The sequence below is a fragment of the Lepisma saccharinum genome, chromosome 11, assembly GCF_977018435.1.
Source record: "Lepisma saccharinum chromosome 11, izLepSacc3.1, whole genome shotgun sequence".
NCBI classification, from domain to species: domain Eukaryota; kingdom Metazoa; phylum Arthropoda; class Insecta; order Zygentoma; family Lepismatidae; genus Lepisma; species Lepisma saccharinum.
This window is the reverse complement of record NC_139239.1, coordinates 35895164-35917120: the sequence shown is the minus strand read 5'-3', so window position 1 is coordinate 35917120 and position 21957 is coordinate 35895164. Positions and strand designations below refer to the sequence as shown.

The window sequence follows — 21957 nt, the reverse complement described above, 5'->3', positions numbered from 1 at the left end:
AACACTGACGAACGGTAAAAAAGTGAATATATATTGTAACAACAAAAAAATATTGCAATCAACAACTGTTTACAAAGCCTCCTCACTCTCACAACATTCACGCTATCTCTCTTTCACACACATGAGGTATTTTTACATGTGAAGTATGGATACAAATCATGGATCTCATTAACATATCATTCCTTTTAATTTTTTAAACCTTTATGTGAATTTAGGGCATTTGTCTGCCAGCTCCTGTGCTCTTTTAAATTAACTTGAGTGCCAGCCCTCGGAAAGCGGTTAACTAAGACAATTGGGTCGGCGTGGTTAAATCTTTCGTTCGACTGAACGTTTGCACCCAGTCGTAAGCACGACATTATACAAGTTTCTCGGACGGGGGTATTACACACAAGCCTCTCTCGTCCAATGAGAACAACTACTCAATTACATAGTGATGCAAAAACTTAATTGGCTCCAGCTGCCGGAATACACTAATCAATCGTCGGCGCGAGCAAAAATTACCTTAAAAACCACTATGCAACAAATAATACTATTTCACGCACACGACCTTGCAATAAAAACAACTACGCTTTCCACAATTAAAAGGACTCATCAGTCAAGTATTGACAAATTAAATGGCGCGACGGGGCGGTCGGTTACACAAGAAATGGAGCACACTTTGACAATTTATACTAAATATTAAAGAAATGAAATGGAGCTTCTAACCCTGAATGCAGACAATTAAATTTGAACATCTGAACATGAAATTACCCTTTTTTACAACAATATCAAAACAATTTTTAGACGCGGAAGTTAGGTTTGGGTTTTCCTGAGTAACTTTGCGAATAAGTGAGACTTCGGCGTTAACTGTACGGTGTTGATACTAACGACGCACGTTTACATGTACATGAGACCCTCTGAAGTATACTGTACCAGACTCTGCTACATGGCGCGGTCATTCATCTCTCCTGGACGCGGGACTTGCACACGGTTCCTTTGTGGCGAAATTGTCCTCCGAGGTCGATCGCGACGAAGAATAATTGCGACGATCTGGTGTACTTGCACCTCCTTAGTACTTCGGGCGTTCCTCTTGCCACTAGCGTCGGATGTACGAGGTCACGCGCCGGTTCGGAATCTCTCTGGTGACGGGCTTCGATTCGGCGTCGTTCTGGAAGCGTCGTTCTGGAGTCGTCCTTCAATCTCTCCCTCTGGCTTCGATCGGCGTCGTTCTGGAGTCGTCCTTCAATCTCTCTCTCTGGTGACGGGTTTCGATCGGCGTCGTTCTGAAAACGTCCTTCGGGCTTTGGGCAGTGTTTGGCTTTGGTGTCGTCTTTGGCGTTGGCTGACTGGCTTCATCGGAAGATGGCGATGCATCGTTGCGGGGTCAGGGAAGTCGACAGACTCCCTTCTCAATCTCCTTTAGCCGCCCATGATTATGTAGTTAACGCTTGGCAAAAAACAAATCACCGCGTAATCTTCACCAAAATAAGGCGCACACTGGTAACCCTCTATCTGCGATTCGCTCACGGTACGTAAGGAAACAAAGTCCACGGACACAAAACAATGATCACGCGAGAGTGTAGCGCGGAGATGCTCTCTCTGTGAAATCCGGGTAAAAACTGTGTCTGGAATCATAGTACTGCCTATATATAAGAGATTCGAATTCTTCCGTTGAACAGGACGCTCTAGTGGCTTGGCTTCGCTTTCTCAGGGAATGGAAATGACCTCTGTCCATTGTCTTGAAAGGCGCGGTCGGCGACGCGTCCTGGATCCTTTCAGGCTTGAGCTTGTAACGATATATTTTGTGCTTTTAAGCTGATTCTCAGCAACATACACAATATACACAACCATACATTTTGAATCCTTGTCCCGAGGTTCAAAACTTGCAGTACCTGAAGTTCTGTGGATGCTAGTTTAGGCAATAGACACGTATTTCTTCAAATTATAGTATAACGCCCATTTCCTTTTAGATATATATAGGTTTATTCATAATATATTTACAGAAGTTAATTCTTGGCCGTTATTCGCAAAATTACATTCCGGTGTACCCTGTCCCCCCTTCCCGAAGAGAGTGTGTAGACTCGCGTAGCCACTGGCTCCACGAGTAAAAAAAAATATAACCCTCAGTACCAAAAAAGGTGGCTGAAGGTATGTGTGTTGTGTACCCGGTTTCCCACATGAAATAAACTATTGGGATAGTGTGAAAAGAGCAAGTGTGTGTATTAAAAGAAAGAAAGAAAGTTAAAGTATCCGCCTATTCATATTATCAAGAAAGATTCTTCGTTTCGCCCCATAGAGAAACAACACCTCTTTACCTCGCCGAATTGCACCGAAACATCTGAGGCCGACTGCTGCCTTCCCTTCCTTTTATAGGCCCCGCTAATGACCTAAACCGTTACTGGAAACTTACCGCTCCCCAACGGCCAAGAACTCAAACGTACAGGACATAGACATAGACATACACAATTTATAACATAAAAAAGGATCCAGTAATGATCGCATCATTACATAGTCCCCCCTTCCTGAAGAGAGGAAAATCAAAGTTCTGTAACCTAGAAAAATAATAATAATATACACAAAACACTTGTTCGCAGTTTCTGTTCACTTAACAGTTCACCCGAAATTCACAGTCAATGTTCACACGAATTTTGTCCACAAGTGTACTTCGAGATCCGCGATCGTCCCTCAGCACTGGAGCTGGTTAACCCACGTCGATTCTTACCCACTCAGCATCTCTTCCAACCTTCCTCCTGGACCAATTAGAGACAGTCTCCTGGAAATCCATCCAAGTCACCAAGGCTGCTGGTTCGACTCCCGGCAACGCCACTGCTCTGCGCTCCTACCGAGATCGGAAGACACCGCTTCGACCGGGTTCCACATGAATGGGTCTAAATGGCTCTACATCCAGAGTTGTCACTGCTATTCACTGGATTTTCTCACCACCGAACTGCGGCTTCTCGACGAAAATACGCGGTAAAAGAATACGCACTAACTTTGCGTTACTTTTGTTGACTGCGGAACGAAACGTTTGCACGAGTAGGTGCGAGGTATCAGAGAGAGAAAATAAGTGAAAGATAAAAAATAAAGAAAAGTTAGATAAATCCCTATATACAATATTTACAAAAATCCCCTTTTGAAATTAGATCAGAATCTGTTTCTCAGCTTGTAACGCATCTGGGGTACATCTTCATTCTCGTCTTCTGGAGAAGATACGTGCGCTCCCTTCGCTGAATTTTGCCCGGCTACTTTCTTCGCGAACTCAGGCGGCGAAGAATAAGGTTTTAACTGATCGCTGTTGGCTCTCAATATTCTTCCGTCCTCGCTGTGTTTTAGTTTGAAAGTATTTGCCGAAGTTTGCTCCACAATTGCGTGTGGTCCAGAGAACTTCCCCGAGAGTTTACTGGTTACTCCGCGGGCCTTATCAGAGAGAGGATGTTCCTTAAGCCAAGCTTTTTCCCCCACCTTAAACGTGCACTTGCGGCGTTTCTTATCATATACTTTCTTCTGTGCATCATGCATGCGCTGTTGATTGTTGCAAGCTATCTTCTTGGCCTCTTCTATCCTGAATTTCGTTTCCTCCACGAATTCCAAGATGTCCTCCTGTCTGATTTCGGGTCCTTGAGGCAAAGCGTCCCTGGCCTTCTCGAAAGGACCCCTCACAGAACGTCCAAAATGCAAATATGCTGGACTGAATGTGGTCGTGTTGCAAACTTGTGAATTCAATGCAAACTGCACGTACGGTAGCGATGACGCCCACTCGTTGTGCGACGAAATTAGTGTGGAAAGAGCACGTTTAGTTGCCTTTACGTAGCATTCTGCGAGATTGCCCTGCGGGCGATATGGAGAAATTCTGATCTGCTTGGAATCAAACATCTTCATCATCTGTTTCCACATTCTGGAATTGAAAATGCTTTGATTATCAGTGGAGATTCTTGGGTAGAATCCATGGATCGAGAATATATCCAGTAATTGTTCTAACACAGATTTCGCAGTCACCACGCGAAGAGGGCGCAAGATAGTAAATCTGCTAAAACTATCGACGCATACTAGAACGTATTGGAAATTTCCCTTTTTCGAACGAACGACTGGTCCCAGAATGTCACAGTATAAGTTCTTGCCAACTTCTGTTTCCTTATTACTTGCCATGAAGCCTTGCTTCTTAGTCGTGTCCCCTTTAAATACACAGCATGGTTGGCACGACTTACAGTATTGAATAACGTCTTTTGTTAGGCCTAGCCACGTGTATTGTTCTCTGACCTTTGCTAAAGTTTTCAATCTTCCAGGGTGAGAAGCGAATGCACTATCATGCAAGGACATAAGAATTTGTGCACGTAGAGAAAGAGGTGCCCATATTTTGCCAGTTCCTTTCTCTTTGTACTTTTCTGCAGGCAAATTTCTCCTAAGGATTCCATCATCGTCGAAATACGAAGATTTGGCCAGTGTCTTCAACTTTTCCTTGTACATCTTCGTCCCTTCCACCTCCTCGTTCCTAACAGTCTTCCCTAAGTCTGCAAGAAAATTATCTTTCATTTGCTCTGAAATGATTGAAGTGGTGTCCAGAAGCCTGCTCGGATCCAGCGGTTCGTGTTCTTCATTCCCCTCGGCCACGGAAAAAGGCAACAATGAAAAGCCCTGCATCTTTTCACTTTTAGAGAGACGAACCTTGGGTAGTTTGATCCCTCGAAGCAAATTTTCTCGTCGTTTCTTCTTTATTTGCTTCGCGCTTTGTATAGTGCACAAAGCACTGAGGTCAGCAACTGGTTTCTGTGGAATATCTGACGAATCGATCACAACTCCGTCTTCCATCTCGAATTTTACGTAACCTTCATCATTTTCATCTTCCAGGGGGAATGTTTCCTGAGCTGCGGGTAACCCGTCGTACTCAGACGGATGGGTGTTGCATACTTCATTTCTCGATAGAAAGTCTACCAGATTTAGCTCTCCTTTCACGTATTTGATGAGCAGAGGGTAGCGCGAGAGACGAGCGGTCCACCTTGACATCTTTGCGCTCTTGTTTTCAGTACTGAATATCGTGGTCAGAGCACTGTGGTCAGTGAAAACTTCCACTGCCGGAGCGTGGCAGATGTACTTGTCGAAAGTCTCGACTGCAAGGAGCAGAGCGAGGAATTCTTTGTGCGTTGTGCTGTAGTTCTTCTGGGCTTGTGAGAACTTTTTACTTCCAAAGGATACAACATGCAGTTTCCCCCCTTGGTCCCTCTGTCCTAGTAAGAAACCGGCGCAGTTATCGCTCGCGTCGCTGTAGATGACGAACGGCTCATTCAGTACAGGAATGTACAGAGAAACGTTATTCTTTACTGCTTCTTTCAGTTTGGTCAGGCACTCTTCGCGAACATCCGTCCACCGAAAACGAACTCCCTTACGTAACATGTCAGTGAGAGGACTCGTCAACTCTGACATGTGACTAATATGACCTTTCAGAAATCCGAAGAATCCTAAAATGCTCTGGAGTTGCTTCACATTCTTCGGAGCCCTTATCTGGTCCAAATACTCAATCTTGGATGGGTGGCACATCACTTGCTTGTGAGAAATTCTGAAACCCAGGTAATCCACTTCCGAAGTAAAAAGTTGGGACTTCGATGGTGAAAGTGTTAAGTTCGCCTTGTGCATTCTCTCCAAAACTTCTTTCAGCGCGAGCAACAATTCTCCCTCCGTTTCTCCATAAACCAAAATGTCATCGTAAAAAGCAATGCATGAGACACCCTGCAGCTCTCCAAGGACAATATTCATCAGTTTCGCCAGTGTGTTAGGAATCATGCTCAATCCATAGGGACATCTCAAATAGCGAAAGATTCCTCGTGAAGTGTTGAAAGCCGTGTATTGGCGTGAGTTTTCTTCCAATAAAAGCTGGCCAAAAGCGTTTACCAAATCTAATTTACAGAAATATCTAGCCTTGCCTAATTTACTCAAAGATTCAAACATATCCGGGACTTCATTCCTAGATTTCTTTGTTACTGCGTTTGTCTTTCGAGGATCCAGGATCACCTTGTATTTATCCCCTTTCCTGATTAACAACGGTGAATTAATGTAATTAGATTTGCAGGGCTCAATGAAACCCCCAGCTAACAGCTCATCGATACAGTTATCCATTATTTCCTGCTTTTCTGGAGTCAAAATACGAAGCTTAGAATAGAATGGTGTCCTATCGGTTAGTTCTATTTTGTGCTGTAAGATGTGTGTAACGCCAGGTTTTTCAGAAAAGACGTTACTGTAGATGTTTAAAATATCTGCTAATTTCTTCTTTACTTCTGGTGAACATTCTGCACGCTCAATCAATTCTGCTATTTCGGGACGTCTTTGGCAATATCCCATCGTCGCGGTTGTTGCATCAGATGTTTCACTTTTTCCCATCGTCGCGGTTACCGTCGCGGTTGCCCCAGCTTCAGCCTCCACAGTCGACGTTATCCCCTGCAGAATCGGAAGACTCATCCCCGCTTCCCTCTTCTCCGCAGAAAACAAATAGATGACGTCACTGTCTGCAAAGCTGTAGCCTCCCTCTTTCAAGTGCAAAGATAATCCGGCTTGCCTTATGAACCCACGACCTGCGATGAATCCCTTGAAACAATCGCGCAAAACGACGAATTTATGCCTAAGTTTCACCCCATTCAAATGTACAGTAAGATACATTTCCCCACATGATTGTACAGAGCCTACTGCCAAAGAAATATTGATACGTTTATTGTTAATCTTATTTCCTTGTTTTTCCAGTTGTTTTGCGACCTCTAAATTTACAGTGCTCACAGAGGCCCCTGTGTCTACGAATAAGGAGAAGTCCTTTCCATTGATTTTACAGGGGACTAACGGCTCTTTGTCGCCAGAAGTGAAATTCCTGCAGTTGCGTATCTTCCTACTCCCCCCTTTGTTTTTCTTCCACGCAGCGCCTGCTACGATGGCGGTGTCGCTCTGTTCGGGCCTAACGAGTTTTTTGGAGCAGTACACATGGCGGCTTTGTGGTCAAGACCGTCACACCGAAAACAACGGATCCCCCTTCTCTTCGTCGGTTCTTCTGCTCTCGACGGGGTCCCAACATTCCCGGAAAAGCTTAGCCGGTTGACCAGTCCAGGATTTATGGCGCTCATCGATACTTCTGTCCTCACGTTGCCGAAGAGGTTCGTTGCCCCCGCGGCTGCTAATTGCTTGGTTCCACTCACAGGAAAAGGCTGGGCGAACACCTGCGGTGAACTGTTGTCCCTCAGTTCTGGGCAATAGTACAGGGCTTCTGAATACAATCTCTTTTGAATGTCCATAGAATGGGTTTCCAAATCTTTGATTGTTGCGAATGTTCTGTTGTACAAGTGTGTTCTGAATTTAGGATGGGAAAATTTCAAAACGTGCTGGATGACCTCGTCTTCTGTCCCCCGTTTCTCCCTCATTGCGAAAAGCTTCCTGGTGTGTCGAATAAATGCAAGAAGAGACTGGTCTGGTGACTGGTAATTGTTCTGAATGATCCTTGCTATTTCCGAGTCGTAATCGACACTAAAGAATTCTTCCAAGAACGCCTTCTCAAATTCCCTAAAAGTGCCGAATGGTCTCGAAAATCTGAACCAATCTGCAGCGATTTCCTTCAACGAAAGCGGCAAGATTCTATCTAAGAGGAAAGTATCCCCAATTTCCATGATTTCCTGATAATTGCGTAATTCATACAAATAATCGTGTGGACTTACATCGCCGACGTTTCCCTTAAAGATCGGAATGTTTATGTTGCTTTTTTCCAAGATTTTGTTCATTTTCTCCTCGCCCGTCCTTGCCGAAGTTCCTTGCGTAAGGTTTAGAGAAAGTCTCTCAAGTTCCCCAACAATATCTTCCTCAGGCCTTCCCTCCAAGTTCGCATTGCCTAGCAACTTGCCAATGAGCTCCCTGTCTATTTGAATTGCCATTTTGTCTTCTGTTACTTTCTTTCCACTTCGCAATAACATATGCCTTCAGTACTTCTTACAAAAAATATCCCGACTATGAGCCCCCAGTATGTAACGATATATTTTGTGCTTTTAAGCTGATTCTCAGCAACATACACAATATACACAACCATACATTTTGAATCCTTGTCCCGAGGTTCAAAACTTGCAGTACCTGAAGTTCTGTGGATGCTAGTTTAGGCAATAGACACGTATTTCTTCAAATTATAGTATAACGCCCATTTCCTTTTAGATATATATAGGTTTATTCATAATATATTTACAGAAGTTAATTCTTGGCCGTTATTCGCAAAATTACATTCCGGTGTACCCTGTCCCCCCTTCCCGAAGAGAGTGTGTAGACTCGCGTAGCCACTGGCTCCACGAGTAAAAAAAAATATAACCCTCAGTACCAAAAAAGGTGGCTGAAGGTATGTGTGTTGTGTACCCGGTTTCCCACATGAAATAAACTATTGGGATAGTGTGAAAAGAGCAAGTGTGTGTATTAAAAGAAAGAAAGAAAGTTAAAGTATCCGCCTATTCATATTATCAAGAAAGATTCTTCGTTTCGCCCCATAGAGAAACAACACCTCTTTACCTCGCCGAATTGCACCGAAACATCTGAGGCCGACTGCTGCCTTCCCTTCCTTTTATAGGCCCCGCTAATGACCTAAACCGTTACTGGAAACTTACCGCTCCCCAACGGCCAAGAACTCAAACGTACAGGACATAGACATAGACATACACAATTTATAACATAAAAAAGGATCCAGTAATGATCGCATCATTACAAGCTCCAGCTGATTTCTCTGGTCATCCGTGAACATGGGTTAGCCCGCCCGCTGCGACTCAGGCCTGGTAGCGACGAAAATAATCTTTCCTTATCTTCGCGTTGGTGCAAATATGTCATGTTCTAAGCGGCGGCTGTCACTCAAGAAAAACTCGTCCCCAACTCCCGACGTCTGGCTCGGATACAAGTTTATTCACAAAATAAATCAAACCTCACACTTTCATGTTTGTGCATAAAATGAATCAATAAACAAAAAATAGTTTATATCGAACTGCGTTTCACATGTCACTAGCTACCGTGACAATGGAGCAGGATAGCAGTTGCTCGCGAGTCCACTCCGTGGTATAGACCAGTGTGGCCACCTCGAAGTTTTCACTGGACAACTTTATGATTTTCGACCAAGAGAAGACAGAAACTTTGCCATCCACGTTTCTTCAAGAATTCAAAAGAGATTGCATTTTATATGGGATTCACGAAGAGGATTACCTGAAGCTCATCCAGAAACTTCTTCGCGGTTCCGCACGCATTTGGTTAGACCACCAGGTACCAGCGTTCAAGACCTTTAGCACCTTCGAAAAAGCTTTCATTGAACAATTTCAGTGCAGATCGTTGGTAGAGAGGAAGGTTACCCAGTTAAGAAACAAGCGGTACGACGTCAACGGAAAGCTCACATACAAACAGTTTTTCTGGCAGAGGGTGAATGAATTCCGTTCGCTTAAGCCCGGAACAGAAGTGATAGAAATCCTCACGGCCATCAGAGCCATGTACCCGAGCTATGTACAGAGGCAGCTTACAGGAGATGTGTTAGAAAATTTTGACCGAATGTCGCTTATCCTTGAAGACATGGATTTGCTGAAGGAGAACGAAAAACATCGATGGGAAGATCAATCGAGCAGAAGAGGGAATAATAATTTTGATAGGAAGAGAGGAGAAAATTTTCCACGAGTGCAAATGGCGACTACACGCAATACATACAATGGACGTCGACAACAATTCAATCGACAAGAACAATCGCAGTACAGTCCTCCAAGACAGCGAGACAGGGATACCAAACGCTCGAATCGAGGAAACTACCGTGGAGGCAGACAGAACACAAACGCAGGTTACCGAGGGCGTGGCGACATACGATTTTCACGTGGGGAGGAAGACAATCGTATGGAAGAAGGCAGAACACAAGCTATTCATTTAGTAAGAACCGCCTACAACAATGAGAAGCAAGAGACTGACGAACAATGGCCTCAACCATCCACGAGTAGGGGACTCAATCCCAACGCGCCAGATTACCAGTCAGGTACTCGTCGGGATAACAGCCACGGCGCAAGAGCGGAAAACTAACACCTTCCGACGACAGCTCGGCTCGTGTCGGCGGAGAATCTGAGATGCAAAAGGTTCTAGAGCCACAATCCTCACCTGTGAATCGACGACACAAAAAGACAGACATAGAAGTAAGAAGTTGTTGGTTCATAAATAACTTATCAGAAGATGATGATGAAAGCGATGCTGCAGAGAATTCGAGCAAGAAATTATGGCCATCTCAAACGCCTCAAATACAGTTAAAAATAGGAGAACACTCTATTAATGCCATCGTGGACACTGGGTCGGAATTGAACTTATGTGGGGAACAGATCTGGAAGAAAATCTCTAAGGATATAACGAAACCGCAGCTTAGTAGCAGTAAGGACATTAGGCTAGTAGATTTCTCAGGCAAGGTTAGACAGCGACCACTAGGGCACGTGGTAGTAGGTGGCAAAATAGGAGACATGGAGACTCTAATAGATTTTTACGTCGTTCGAGAATTGAATGTGGATGCTATTTTAGGCATGGAGTTCCTTATACAATATAGCGCAGATTTGAACCTACGTAGAGGTGCGTTACGTTTATGTGACGACGTCAGTCAGCAGGAAGCTGAATTTATAAATAATAGAATGTACTTCCCAGAGGAAGGAAAGTGTTTTAATGTTACAGAAAATTGCGCTACCTTAAGCCCTGAGGAAAAAATTGATGTATTAGTGTCTAATCTCAACGAAATAAACATGGAAGCCCGAGAAAAATTCAGAAACATCCTACGAGAACATGCAGAGATCTTTTCAGAGAAACCAGGCAGATGCAGAGTATACACTCATGAGATCAAAGTTGAAGGTGACGAACCAGTTGTGTCACGTGTATATCCGGTGGCCTACTCCTACAGGGGCGAGATAAGAAAGCAGCTGAGACAGATGTTAGATTGGGACATCATTAGATTAGGAAATAACATCTTAAAACTCACAAACTGCAAAAATGGCAAAGAAACAACACCTCAGCACATCGATAATGTAAAAAAAAATGGAATTGTTCGACAGAAAAGAGAGATTCGTGGATTCAACAGCTAAAAAGGAACCAAACAAATCCTACCAACGACCAAGCTGCAAGCTACGTGTAGAGAAACTTGTATATAGCAAATATCTATATATATCATACAGTCTAAATATATATATATATATATATATATATATATATATATATATATATATATATAACATAATGAAGTAAAAAGTTTAAAGAATTGTTAATTATAGTAATCGCATTTATATAACCATATCTACATGATGAATAAATTAGTTATAAGTATATAATTTTCATGTTTTAGTCAAGTTATGAAAATTGATTTACGCATATAATCATTAGATTTAAGTTTGGTAATTGTACTCATTTTTGAAAATCAAGTGTAGGTATGTCTAAAGGTTTATATATATATAAGTTCACTTATTTGACGAATGAGAAATATTTAATATTCATTTGCAAATATTTAATATGTAAGGTAATGATTTATAGTAATGATAATTGTGCTTATGTGATATTGTGATATTGGTTATGAAAATGGTGTAAACAGTCCAGGGTTCGAGTCCCTGATTCGGACATTTTAAATTTAAGGAAAAGTAGGCATAATTTTACGTTATTATGAAATTTATTGTGGGATGAATTTTCCTCTAGTCAGCAAAGCTAATTCCAGAAAAAATTCATGTGTAAGAGGGGGAAAGTTTATAACGGAAAATCACGCCTTACAGATTAACCAATCTGATTAAAATAATTATAGATTAAATTATTCCAATTAAGAAACTTATTCAGTATAATTCTACACTTAATACTAGTAAAACTAAGGCAATGTGCAAGTGGATGATGTTTAATGTTGCATTTGGCCACGACAAATCGTCTCTGAAACAGCATTTGTATATGTTCTTATGGACATTAACGGAAAAAAGGAACTTTTGATCTAGTGGACCGATTGAGCAGAAATTCAAGACCATGGTAAAACACATTCTAAAAGTCAAGATTCCGAAGTTTAATAAAAATCGAGTGAAGGATAAGGCCGTAATTGAGGATCAAAAATCACGTAAGATAACAAAAGGACGCTTGAGAAGATAGCATTCACGCTGAGCTGTCCTACTTTCCATGCTGATGGACAATGAACGGGTCAATCACCTAATCTCGTCAAGGGTGCATTTCATCAATACAGGGGTAGATGGCGGATAACAAGTTTTTCTGGATGGAAAGTAGAAAAGGACTTAAGCATAGAGGCTAGACATGGAAGTCTTCGCGCGAAGCTGAAGGAAAAGACAGTACTAGTGGAATATTCGTTCGGATCGCATCCGTGCTAGCTGATTTAGCAAAAGAGTCTTTGTTAGTTTTCGAAACGTTGAACAGCCACATCATGGGTGAGTAGATCGCTACAGAGCCGCAAGGGTTTTTTCCCCCTTCCGATCGCGCCTACGTCTGCGACAAAATTCCATCTGTCGTCGCGAGAATTTGATTACCGCCGTGATAAATTATAGCCCGATAATTGCATAACATCTGAGAAACGCCGCCCGAACTATTTAAAGCTAACCGCCGCATTCGTAACCCTGTGAACTCTGATTTCAATGTGTGAGAGATCGTGAATTGTTGAGGATGCTGAACCATTGTTGATGTGCCAATCCACTGTTGAGATGCAGATCCATTGTTGAGATGCTGAACCATTGTTGATGTGCCAATCCACTGTTGAGATGCAGATCCATTGTTGAGATGCTGAACCATTGTTGATGTGCCAATCCACTGTTGAGATGCCGATCCATTGTTGAGATGCTGAACCATTGTTGAGATGCCGATCCATTGTTGAGATGCTGAACCATTGTTGATGTGCCAATCCACTGTTGAGATGCCGATCCATTGTTGAGATGCTGAACCATTGTTGAGATGCCGATCCATTGTTGAGATGCTGAACCATTGTTGAAATGCTGAACCATTGATGAGATACCGATCCATTGTTGAGCGAACTTAAGATCCTTGCTTCAACGAAGATTACTCCAGAGAAAGGAAGAGAGGAATACGGGTTGACAATCGTAAGTTAAGTTCTGGAAGTGAAAGTGATTCCGTTAATCGAGTGTCCATCTGAGATGTCATCCCAGGTAGCAATGACCCAAGTCCAGCCGTAAGGTAAGAAAGCATTTTTATGACCGTCGGATATCGATCCACAATATCAGCGCGTGATTCTAAATATTGGATTACACAATATTCCGTAGCCAAATTGACATAAACATTATCTACTTCGCATACTAACATTTCGCCGTAGTTATTCCTTGTGAACTGAGAAAGTAATTTTATAATGGATCCAAACCCTAAATAAATAATATTCTAATCATTTCAGTATAATTATCAATCTTAAAATCATATTGCGTTGAGTAAAAAAAAAATTGCTAACAACCGTCTTTAACTGAAAGCTAGACAATGCTATTTTTCCAAAAAATAACAGTATTTGTAGTAGAATTAGTATTGTGTAATCTGCCGATGAATGTGTGAGTGAGTGTGTGGTTTGTGCGTAAGAGGGCAGCCTGTATAATATAAATTGATTTATTTAATTATATAGATTTCACACCCATTTTTGTTGTGTTACGTAATTTACAGAATAGAATAATATAACTGTATGAACAAAGTTACCTCGCTTTAAAGGTCCAACTGCATAAACACGATCCCTGAAACCATATTTATTATAATATTATTATAGTCCTTATGGCTTGAGTGCAGTTATACTTTACATTATTGAATTAATTAATTAGTGTGCATTTTACTTTAATTGATTACCACCGAAGCCGTCGCTTTACACTTGAATCTGGAGTACTATTAAAACGAAACTATTAAGCTTGAATACATTGAAAAATGGAAGTAATGCTGGATTTCGAAAGAGTGTTAAAAATAATTAGGATAGCCTTTTTTGGATGTAAAAAGAAGGTAAAATACTTCCCTGTGCTATGGACCACACCATGAAGGCGTATAGGAGGTGTGGTGTTAGAGCCCCACACTTTCTTGATCATTGCCAAATGTGGGAGTGGTGTGATCAGCACCACGCCCCTGGACGCCTTTATCCCCCAGAGTCTCCTCCAGGTACCCACTTTATACGACGCTGGGTGGGTGCCGGAGCTGCTTGAACTGGTGGAAAAAAACCAGGTTCTCTCCCACCGGGGATCGAACCCGGGTCTCTCGCATGGTAGTCAGACGCCATAACGACTGATCTACCGCGGCTTTTTTGGATGTATTGTTGTTGAATTGTTGTTTTAAGTCTACTTTATGCACAGAAAGGCTAATCGGGACTGGACCTACAGTTTAAAGTTGAATCCGAACCACTATGCCATGTGCTTCCACCAGGTATCTTTTACAACTGATAACATATAATTCTCAAAAAACCCACTTAAACTTCCAAAATAACTACTCTGCATTTATGGTGTTGCTTCACAGCAACATAAAATATACTATATTTTATTAGAATACATAAATTGGTTACAAGGCGACGACGTTGCCACTACGCCATCGGAGAGGCCCGTTTTTTTTCGGTGTAATACACGCTGATTTAGGTTTCAAACAAAAATACTTTATTCCGAGTAAATAATTATTTTGTTTGTATTTTTTTCGAGAATTCCGAGACGGGACGAGACTTTTCAAGAGCCATTTGTCCCGTCTCGTGTCTCGTCTCGAAAACGAGACGGGACAAATGGTCAGTCTCGTCTCGTCTCGAATTTTTAAAAGCCTGTCTCGTCTCGTTTTCGAGACGGGACATGTCTCGTCCCGTGGGCAACACTAACTTTATGGAAAATTGCTTTCAGTGATAGAAATGCTGATGTTGTTCACTTGGAAAATTTGATAGCCACTTTGGAAAAGTTGAAAAGAGTCATTTTTGAACATCTAATATTTTATAGTTTTTCTCCGTGACTTCTTTCTGCACTTTTACTGCAAATTATCGCAAAATATTCTTATAATTTTCAGTGGCGTAGCATGGACATTTCGGGTGGGAACGCCAAGTCCGAAGGAAGAGTCGGCCCTTTCTTGCTTAATATTTACTTATGGTATTAGTCGCCACAGGTATTATTTGCCTGAAGTAAGCTGGGTTTTCAATAAAACATCATCATTGCATGTTTTATCTAGAAAATTAGATGCCTCACTATGCCACAGATGTTTTGAACTCTGGTGTTCTATACCTTTTTTTATATCTTTCTGCATGACGCAAGTCATTAAAAACCTACCTGAATCACAAGCGCCTCTGCACAACAGTAGACGTCATTGTTGTGGGCGATCCAACTACTGATTGATTTGGTTTATTTTACTTCGCTTTTCTACCACTTTTGGTTAATTGCGAATATGAATATGAGTGATGATATTGATGAAGGGACACTGACAAAGAACACCCGTGCTAACGCCGGGATTCGAACCAAGGACCTCTGTCGTCTTGGCGCACTGTAAAAAGCAGAGTGGATGATCCAAATATCGGACACTCTACTGACGTAACAGTGCCGATTAGTAATTCAGACCACTGTTTATTACATCTTGAGAATGCTGATAAACATTTTAAAATATTTTTTTCCAGAGACCATTCGATGTTAAGAGTTTTCAAATGAATGCTAAACATTTCCATTCACACAATATTAAGTAGTTAGATAATAACGAAAAAATACAATAAAAAAATAATAGTTTTGCGGGTTAAGTGGTAGAGCAGCCACAGGCTGAATTTCTATCACGAGGACTTCACCAACTTATTTGACAAAAACTGTGTTGATCTTTTAGTTTCTAATACACATCGCTGTTCGTGCGATAAATTATACAATGCAGTGGCCATTAAGAAGCAGTATATTTGAGATTGGTAAAGTTACGTCAGTCAATATTGCGTATTGTAGCATCACACAGCACGAGTTGCATGAGCGCGAAGAGCGAAGAACTGGGTAAGAATTCTGCCGCTGTCGTCTGCTTCAGAAGGCAGGAAGGGTCACATGAACCAATCACGGTAGACCTCTCGTACGCCAGCGTAAGAGAGCCCATTTACGCGCGTGCTGTAGAAATGGAAGCTTTCCCTCCATAAAGGCAGCAAGGAATATAGGAGTCCTGTACGCCGAACCTGCTCGGCGTCCAGCCGGGAAAGGCATTGAAAAAAGATGCTAGAACGAGTGTTGAGAGTGGAGCGTTGCAAGCGGATCGCGAAAAATAGCCATTATAATGCCATGAAGGTCAAACATATATGAAATTAGTCACGTTTTACTTTATAATCACAGCATTTAAGCATTTTTGAAATTTTAAATCTGGGAACGCCGGCCGTACGGGCGTACTATAACGCTACGCCACTGATCATTTTATAAATTTGTGTGTGAAACTGACAACATATTCATTGCAAAGAGTTCGGCTTATGTTAATAAATTAATATTTATTTGGAACTTTTATGGTACTAAACTTGGGGAGTAATGATTACAGATTATTAACCTTCTATTATTATTCATGATAAATTGTTATAACCAGATTACAATACTTATTTGTATCAGTATGAATTTACTTCACACAAAGTTATTCCTAGAATTAACTTTTGTCTATTTGTTCTATGTTGCTATGTTATCATGGAGACTTAGGTAATATCATTATGTTTCTATTTTTTCTCTTTTTATCATAGCAAAATTACGTAATCATTACTTCTGTTTCAGGCTGTTTGAACTTGACATACGACCCAGACGAATTCTCCATGGGTATAAACGTTCTGATGAACGGAGTGTCTTTCTATCAAACATCTGTCTCAGGTACGTGAACCGTGTGTGTATATTTTCTACTTTCTTTATAAATTATTGTTTCTTAAATCAGAAATGAATGTATATATATATATATATATATATATATATATATATATGTGTGTGTGTGTGTGTGTGTGTGTGTGTGTGTGTGTGTGTCCAAAGTAAGAATTTACATTATTAGCTTCATTTTTATGATAAATAAATGTATATAAGGTAACTGGGGGGAATAACACCATTCCAAGCTTCTTCGATTTTTCCTGGCATTATAAAAACATCTGGCAATGTAAAAACTGGATAAGGCAATAGATGCATTTTTTTGCTAGCAACAAAAAATTATGATTTCTTTATTTCAAATAATTAGTAAATTTTCTGAGAGCTTTTTTCTAAGAAGATGCATTTTGGCGTTATTTCCCACAGCCGGGTAATAACGCCACATGTGTAGGGTTAACGCCATACTATAAGAATGTCCTAATAAAGTAGATAAATGGTAATTACTCACTTTATACACACTTGAAGCATTATTCATTCTACAACTATTTAGAAGATGCCATAACATGCAACGTATAATATATTATATTAACTTAAACATATAGTAAATGGAAATGTATATAATACACAAAACAGATTCTATTTTCCACGTTTATTTATTTTCTACAGTACTGATACAGTTTCTTATCTCTTGAAATCTATAACTTTAACTGTAAGTGTACTTCCGTTGCATCTAAAACACAAACCGAAAGCAAACAATAAGTGCTCGTGTTGAAGATATCTCATATTAACAATAAACACAATAGCAAAGTTAGCGTTGTTACCCCAAATTGAAGTTGGCGCTATTACCCATAATACGCAAGTTCCTCTTTTGGAATGCATTTTGCTTCTTCCTCAAAACAAAGAGAATTAGTTAGTAGTATGTTTGGAAAAAATAACGACCCACGTACAAAAATAATACAGAGCGCGAACCTCTAACGTGAGCAAAAAACTTCTGCACACTAAGAACTTACCTTCTCAATTTTACATCAGCGTCTCCGAATCAGTGTTGCCACAATCTGAGGACACAATTTCCCTTTCCAAAGGGCAAAATTTCCCTTTTTGGACCATTTTTTCCCTTCACCTAAAAAAATTTTACATGTAAGCTTCATCGCTTTCTGGTCACATGTCCCAGTTTAAAATCATGGTCAGGAATCCATTAAATCGTTAATTCTAATCGTTACAATTATCCGAAGATATAGAAAAGCGACGCACAATAAACTTGAGAGAAATATAAATAGATACAGGCTTATATTCAAAGGAGCAGAAATAAGAAGGATCAGAAAAAATAAAAATGTGAATATGAAACTGGAATTTGACATAAACTGTAATAATGTCGAGTCAGAAATCTTAAAATTTCCCTGAAATTGTGATATTTTTCATCGAAATTCCCTTTTCCCTTTTGGCTAAAACTTCAGTCCGAATTTCCCTGCAAAAGGGAAATTTTCCTTCATGTGGCAACACTGCTCCGAATAGCCACTTTCACCACAACCAGCTAACTCACACTGGGAAGAATGGCGCGACGTCAGAACAAAGGAATCACGTGACTTACTTCGAATTCACTTTCAACTTTTCGAGATATAGCCACCTGGCGTTATTCCCCCCAGTTACCTTATGAGGTGGGCCAAAAATAAAATCATAGATTTTATAATTTTGAACTATAATAGCAAAAGAAAAGTTCCTTTTACACAGCAAAAGTTCATGTGAAAAATTTCACTTCTACATTGTACCATCGCTAAGATCCTCTACAGGAGCATTTTTTGTTTGATGCTTGACAAGGGAACCCACCAAGTAGGTCCCGAGCATGGTCGGAGAGAAAACAAGAATTACCAAGGGTTTGCATACAGCAGCACCACGAAGAGTAGACTGGGAGCCTCTACCCAGGAGCCCATAACTGCAGTGGAGACGATTGATTGGGTTCCAAAACTGGAGGACAAGGGGCCAAAACTTACGAAATGAACAATACTACTACTACAGTTATTTACTTGATGTCGTTTATTTTCAAGTGGAATTTTTTGCCACTAATTTGTTATTGTTATTTCAACATGTGAGGTTAATTATAAATAACCAAAATTAATTTTAATTGCAGATGGTCATCAATGAAAAAAGAACATCTTGTTTGCAATTCATGCATGAAACTGTTACACTAGTTGTATTTTATATAAAATGAATTTACTATAGAAGTAACGTAGTAATTTTTTTATAGAAGCTGTAAGCATAACTGAGTTAAGATTGCAAAGTGAGTAACTGTAGCTGTAACTCTGTTACTTTGCATGCACGTTAACTGTAATTCGATTACCTTTTGTAACACTGGGGAAAGCATATACAATCATTACGTAAAAATTTAGTATGTATTTTTACAATATTTTATAACTATTGCCATATATTGATTGATTGATTTAGTGTTTTAAGTCCATTTCGTGCACAGTAAGGCTAATCAGGACTGGACCTACAGTTTAAAGTGGGATCCGAACCACTATGTGCCTCCACCAGGTATTGAACACGGGACCCCTTGATTACAAGGCGACGACGCTACCACTGCACCATCGGGGAGGCATATTGCCATATGTTATAGTTTGTCATACTATGTACTGTATTCATGCTTCTTAACTATGTCCATACCCATGTAATAATAGATCAAGATAAAAATAAAGATGATTATGATTATACAAAAATAAATTATCAAGAAGAGGGGTAGTAAGCTCAAATAGGAAAAAAGAGCAGAGGGGCAATATATAGAAGACACAAGAAGAAAAGAGTGTTACAAAAAGAGATGTAGGCAATTTGTCCTTTTCACAGGTCCTAAACTCTACCTCTGGGGTCCCATGTCTGGCACCAGTGGTGAACACTCTATGTACCCATGCTACTCCTGTCTAGGGGTTGGGTGGTTAGCTGGTATTGAATATTTTTGTCAACATAGTGTGAAAAGAAAGATATAGTGACAACATGCAGAAGATACATACATACTTGATACATGAAGGGTTCGGTGGGTGTTTTGTAGTTTCCACTACACCTGAAGTTCGCCACTGTCCAGCCAGACAGGGGAGCTCAGCCCCCCTGGAACTGCCGTCAGCCCCCTCCCAGCAGTTCCATCAGCCCCCCTCATCTTGACATTAGGTAAACTATTTTGTATAATTTGTTTGCAGTGAAGAGTGAAAATGTAGACGGCTCACAACTTTAAGGATAAATCCACAGAACATGAACAGCAACTATTAAATTCACTCATCTTGTTTATGAGCTGAAGTTTAAGTAGCTACAAGTATTTAGAAGATTATCTAGACTTTGTAAGTTCTTTCATATGGAGCTTTTTATCTGTACCTTCACTGTCCCAGTTGTGACCTCCCGTTTAGATAGAAATCTGTGACTTTCATGTCATCATGCAAATTCCCTTCCCATCTGCGTCAAAGGTCAACAGCTCCAAAGATTTGGGAACAAAGGGGAGTTTCATTGCTTTGGCTGGGGGTGGAATGTACTGTAGGCACTGTGATTGAATATTGTGCATTTTTTGGTGTGATATAAATAACAGTATCATCTAAATGGAGTATTTAAAGGATGATTTCAGTATCAGTTAATTAACACTTCAAGAGATGTTTTAAAAGATGTAGGAAAATGTAGTATTTGTATGATATTTATAAATTTTATATAACTTAATGAACCCTTCCCCACACATTTATTTCTGTTAATTGTTTGAAAAATGGATTTGGTTTACTAAGCACCCCCTCGAGATCAATTGTAGTTACGGGCTTGTGTCTAGCACTCTGATTTTGTATTGTGAGTGTGCAAATTCCACACTTAAGCTTGACCACTGTCAGGGCCAAGTGACCTAGGCGACTTCCCCAGGCATGCCAAATTGGGGCATCCCCCTTGATTAGCACCAAAACCTTATTTCTGATTACAAAGCATGGTTATTTGTTTTAAAATGTGTTGGATTTGTGTAACAATAATTAATTGAATTAATTGAAATTATTACTGCATAGCATAATAAATATATTGCAAAATTATGAAGCAATTTAAGCTAAGAAATTACTCTTACATTGATGTCATTAAAATTATGTATTAAATAAACATATACCTACAATAAACATGTTCTTTAACAGTAACACTTAAACTATTTAAAAAGTAAGCCTATTAATTTTCAACATTAAAACTGTAAATATGTAATATGGTCATGTTTTTTATTAGGAGAAAGTGGAACATAGGAGGACAATTGTGGAAAGTAGAGGGATGCCAAAAATTCACCTTGTCGGGGTGAAAATTTTATCTTGATCCACCCCTGACCACTGTCTGGTATTATGCATTTTACATGAATAATATTAATTGCCATAATACAAGTTTTAGTTTAGAAACATTATTGCATAAGTATCTGCAAGAATAACATTAATGCATTCTATTTTATTTCTACAGCCAAAAATCCTCGTCCAATTTGCATTCCCCTCCCACAATTTCCACTCATATCAGGCTGCATTCGATTCCACAACATCTTCACTCCAGGACACAACCTGCATGCCTGCGTTGATCTGGAAGCTCTAGTCTATGGAGTCCCTGTTCTTGTAATAACCTTCGACTGTTTCCGCATTGGGGCAGATGGAATTGCTATCCTGAAACCTGAAGATGGAGGAGGTCTTGGGCCGGATGAGGCAGAAGAAGACTATGATGAAGTTGATGACTACGATGAAGTTGAACAAGAAATAGAAGGAAGTGGAAGTGAGGTAGAAGATGGTGTGAATCCAACGCCTCAACTGGGGAGTGTGACTGAAGTTGAAACTGGTCAAAACACCACGGTGGTGAATGTAAGTGCTAGGCCACTGAAAGTGAAAAAGAAGAAACGGCCTGCTGGTTCTCCACAGAAAAATCCTCCGAGTCCTTTGAGGAATAATGTGGCCATTTATCCTGACCCTGTTCCTTCAAGTTCTGAACAGGATATAGCAGTTATGCCAGTGTTGAACCTTATGGCTGAATCCCAAAACATTTCTTTGAAGAAAGATGATGTTTCACACGTTGATCAGAATTACGCAGGTGCCAAGAATGGCTCATCCTTACGAGACAAAGTAATTTATTCCCTCAATTGAGCTTTTAGCAAATGGAAAATCACTTGCATTATTTAACAGACTCTTGCAACATGTGAAAATGAAGATACCATTGAGAAATGTTAAACTATGAACATGCATGACCTGTGTGACTAGTATTATGTACAGAT

General features: G+C 40.4%; 1 protein-coding gene across 1 annotated transcript in view; it reads left to right on the top strand.

Moving 5' to 3' along the window:
• The window catches only part of LOC145995202 (uncharacterized), a 79218-nt gene extending 57261 nt beyond the window's left edge, over nt 1-21957 (top strand). Inside the window, exons 4-5 of the mRNA XM_083131762.1 lie at nt 16650-16742; nt 21165-21957. Coding sequence (XP_082987888.1) covers nt 16650-16742; nt 21165-21829 — 758 coding nt within the window. The 3' untranslated portion in view covers nt 21830-21957. The remainder of the gene's footprint in view (nt 1-16649; nt 16743-21164) is intronic.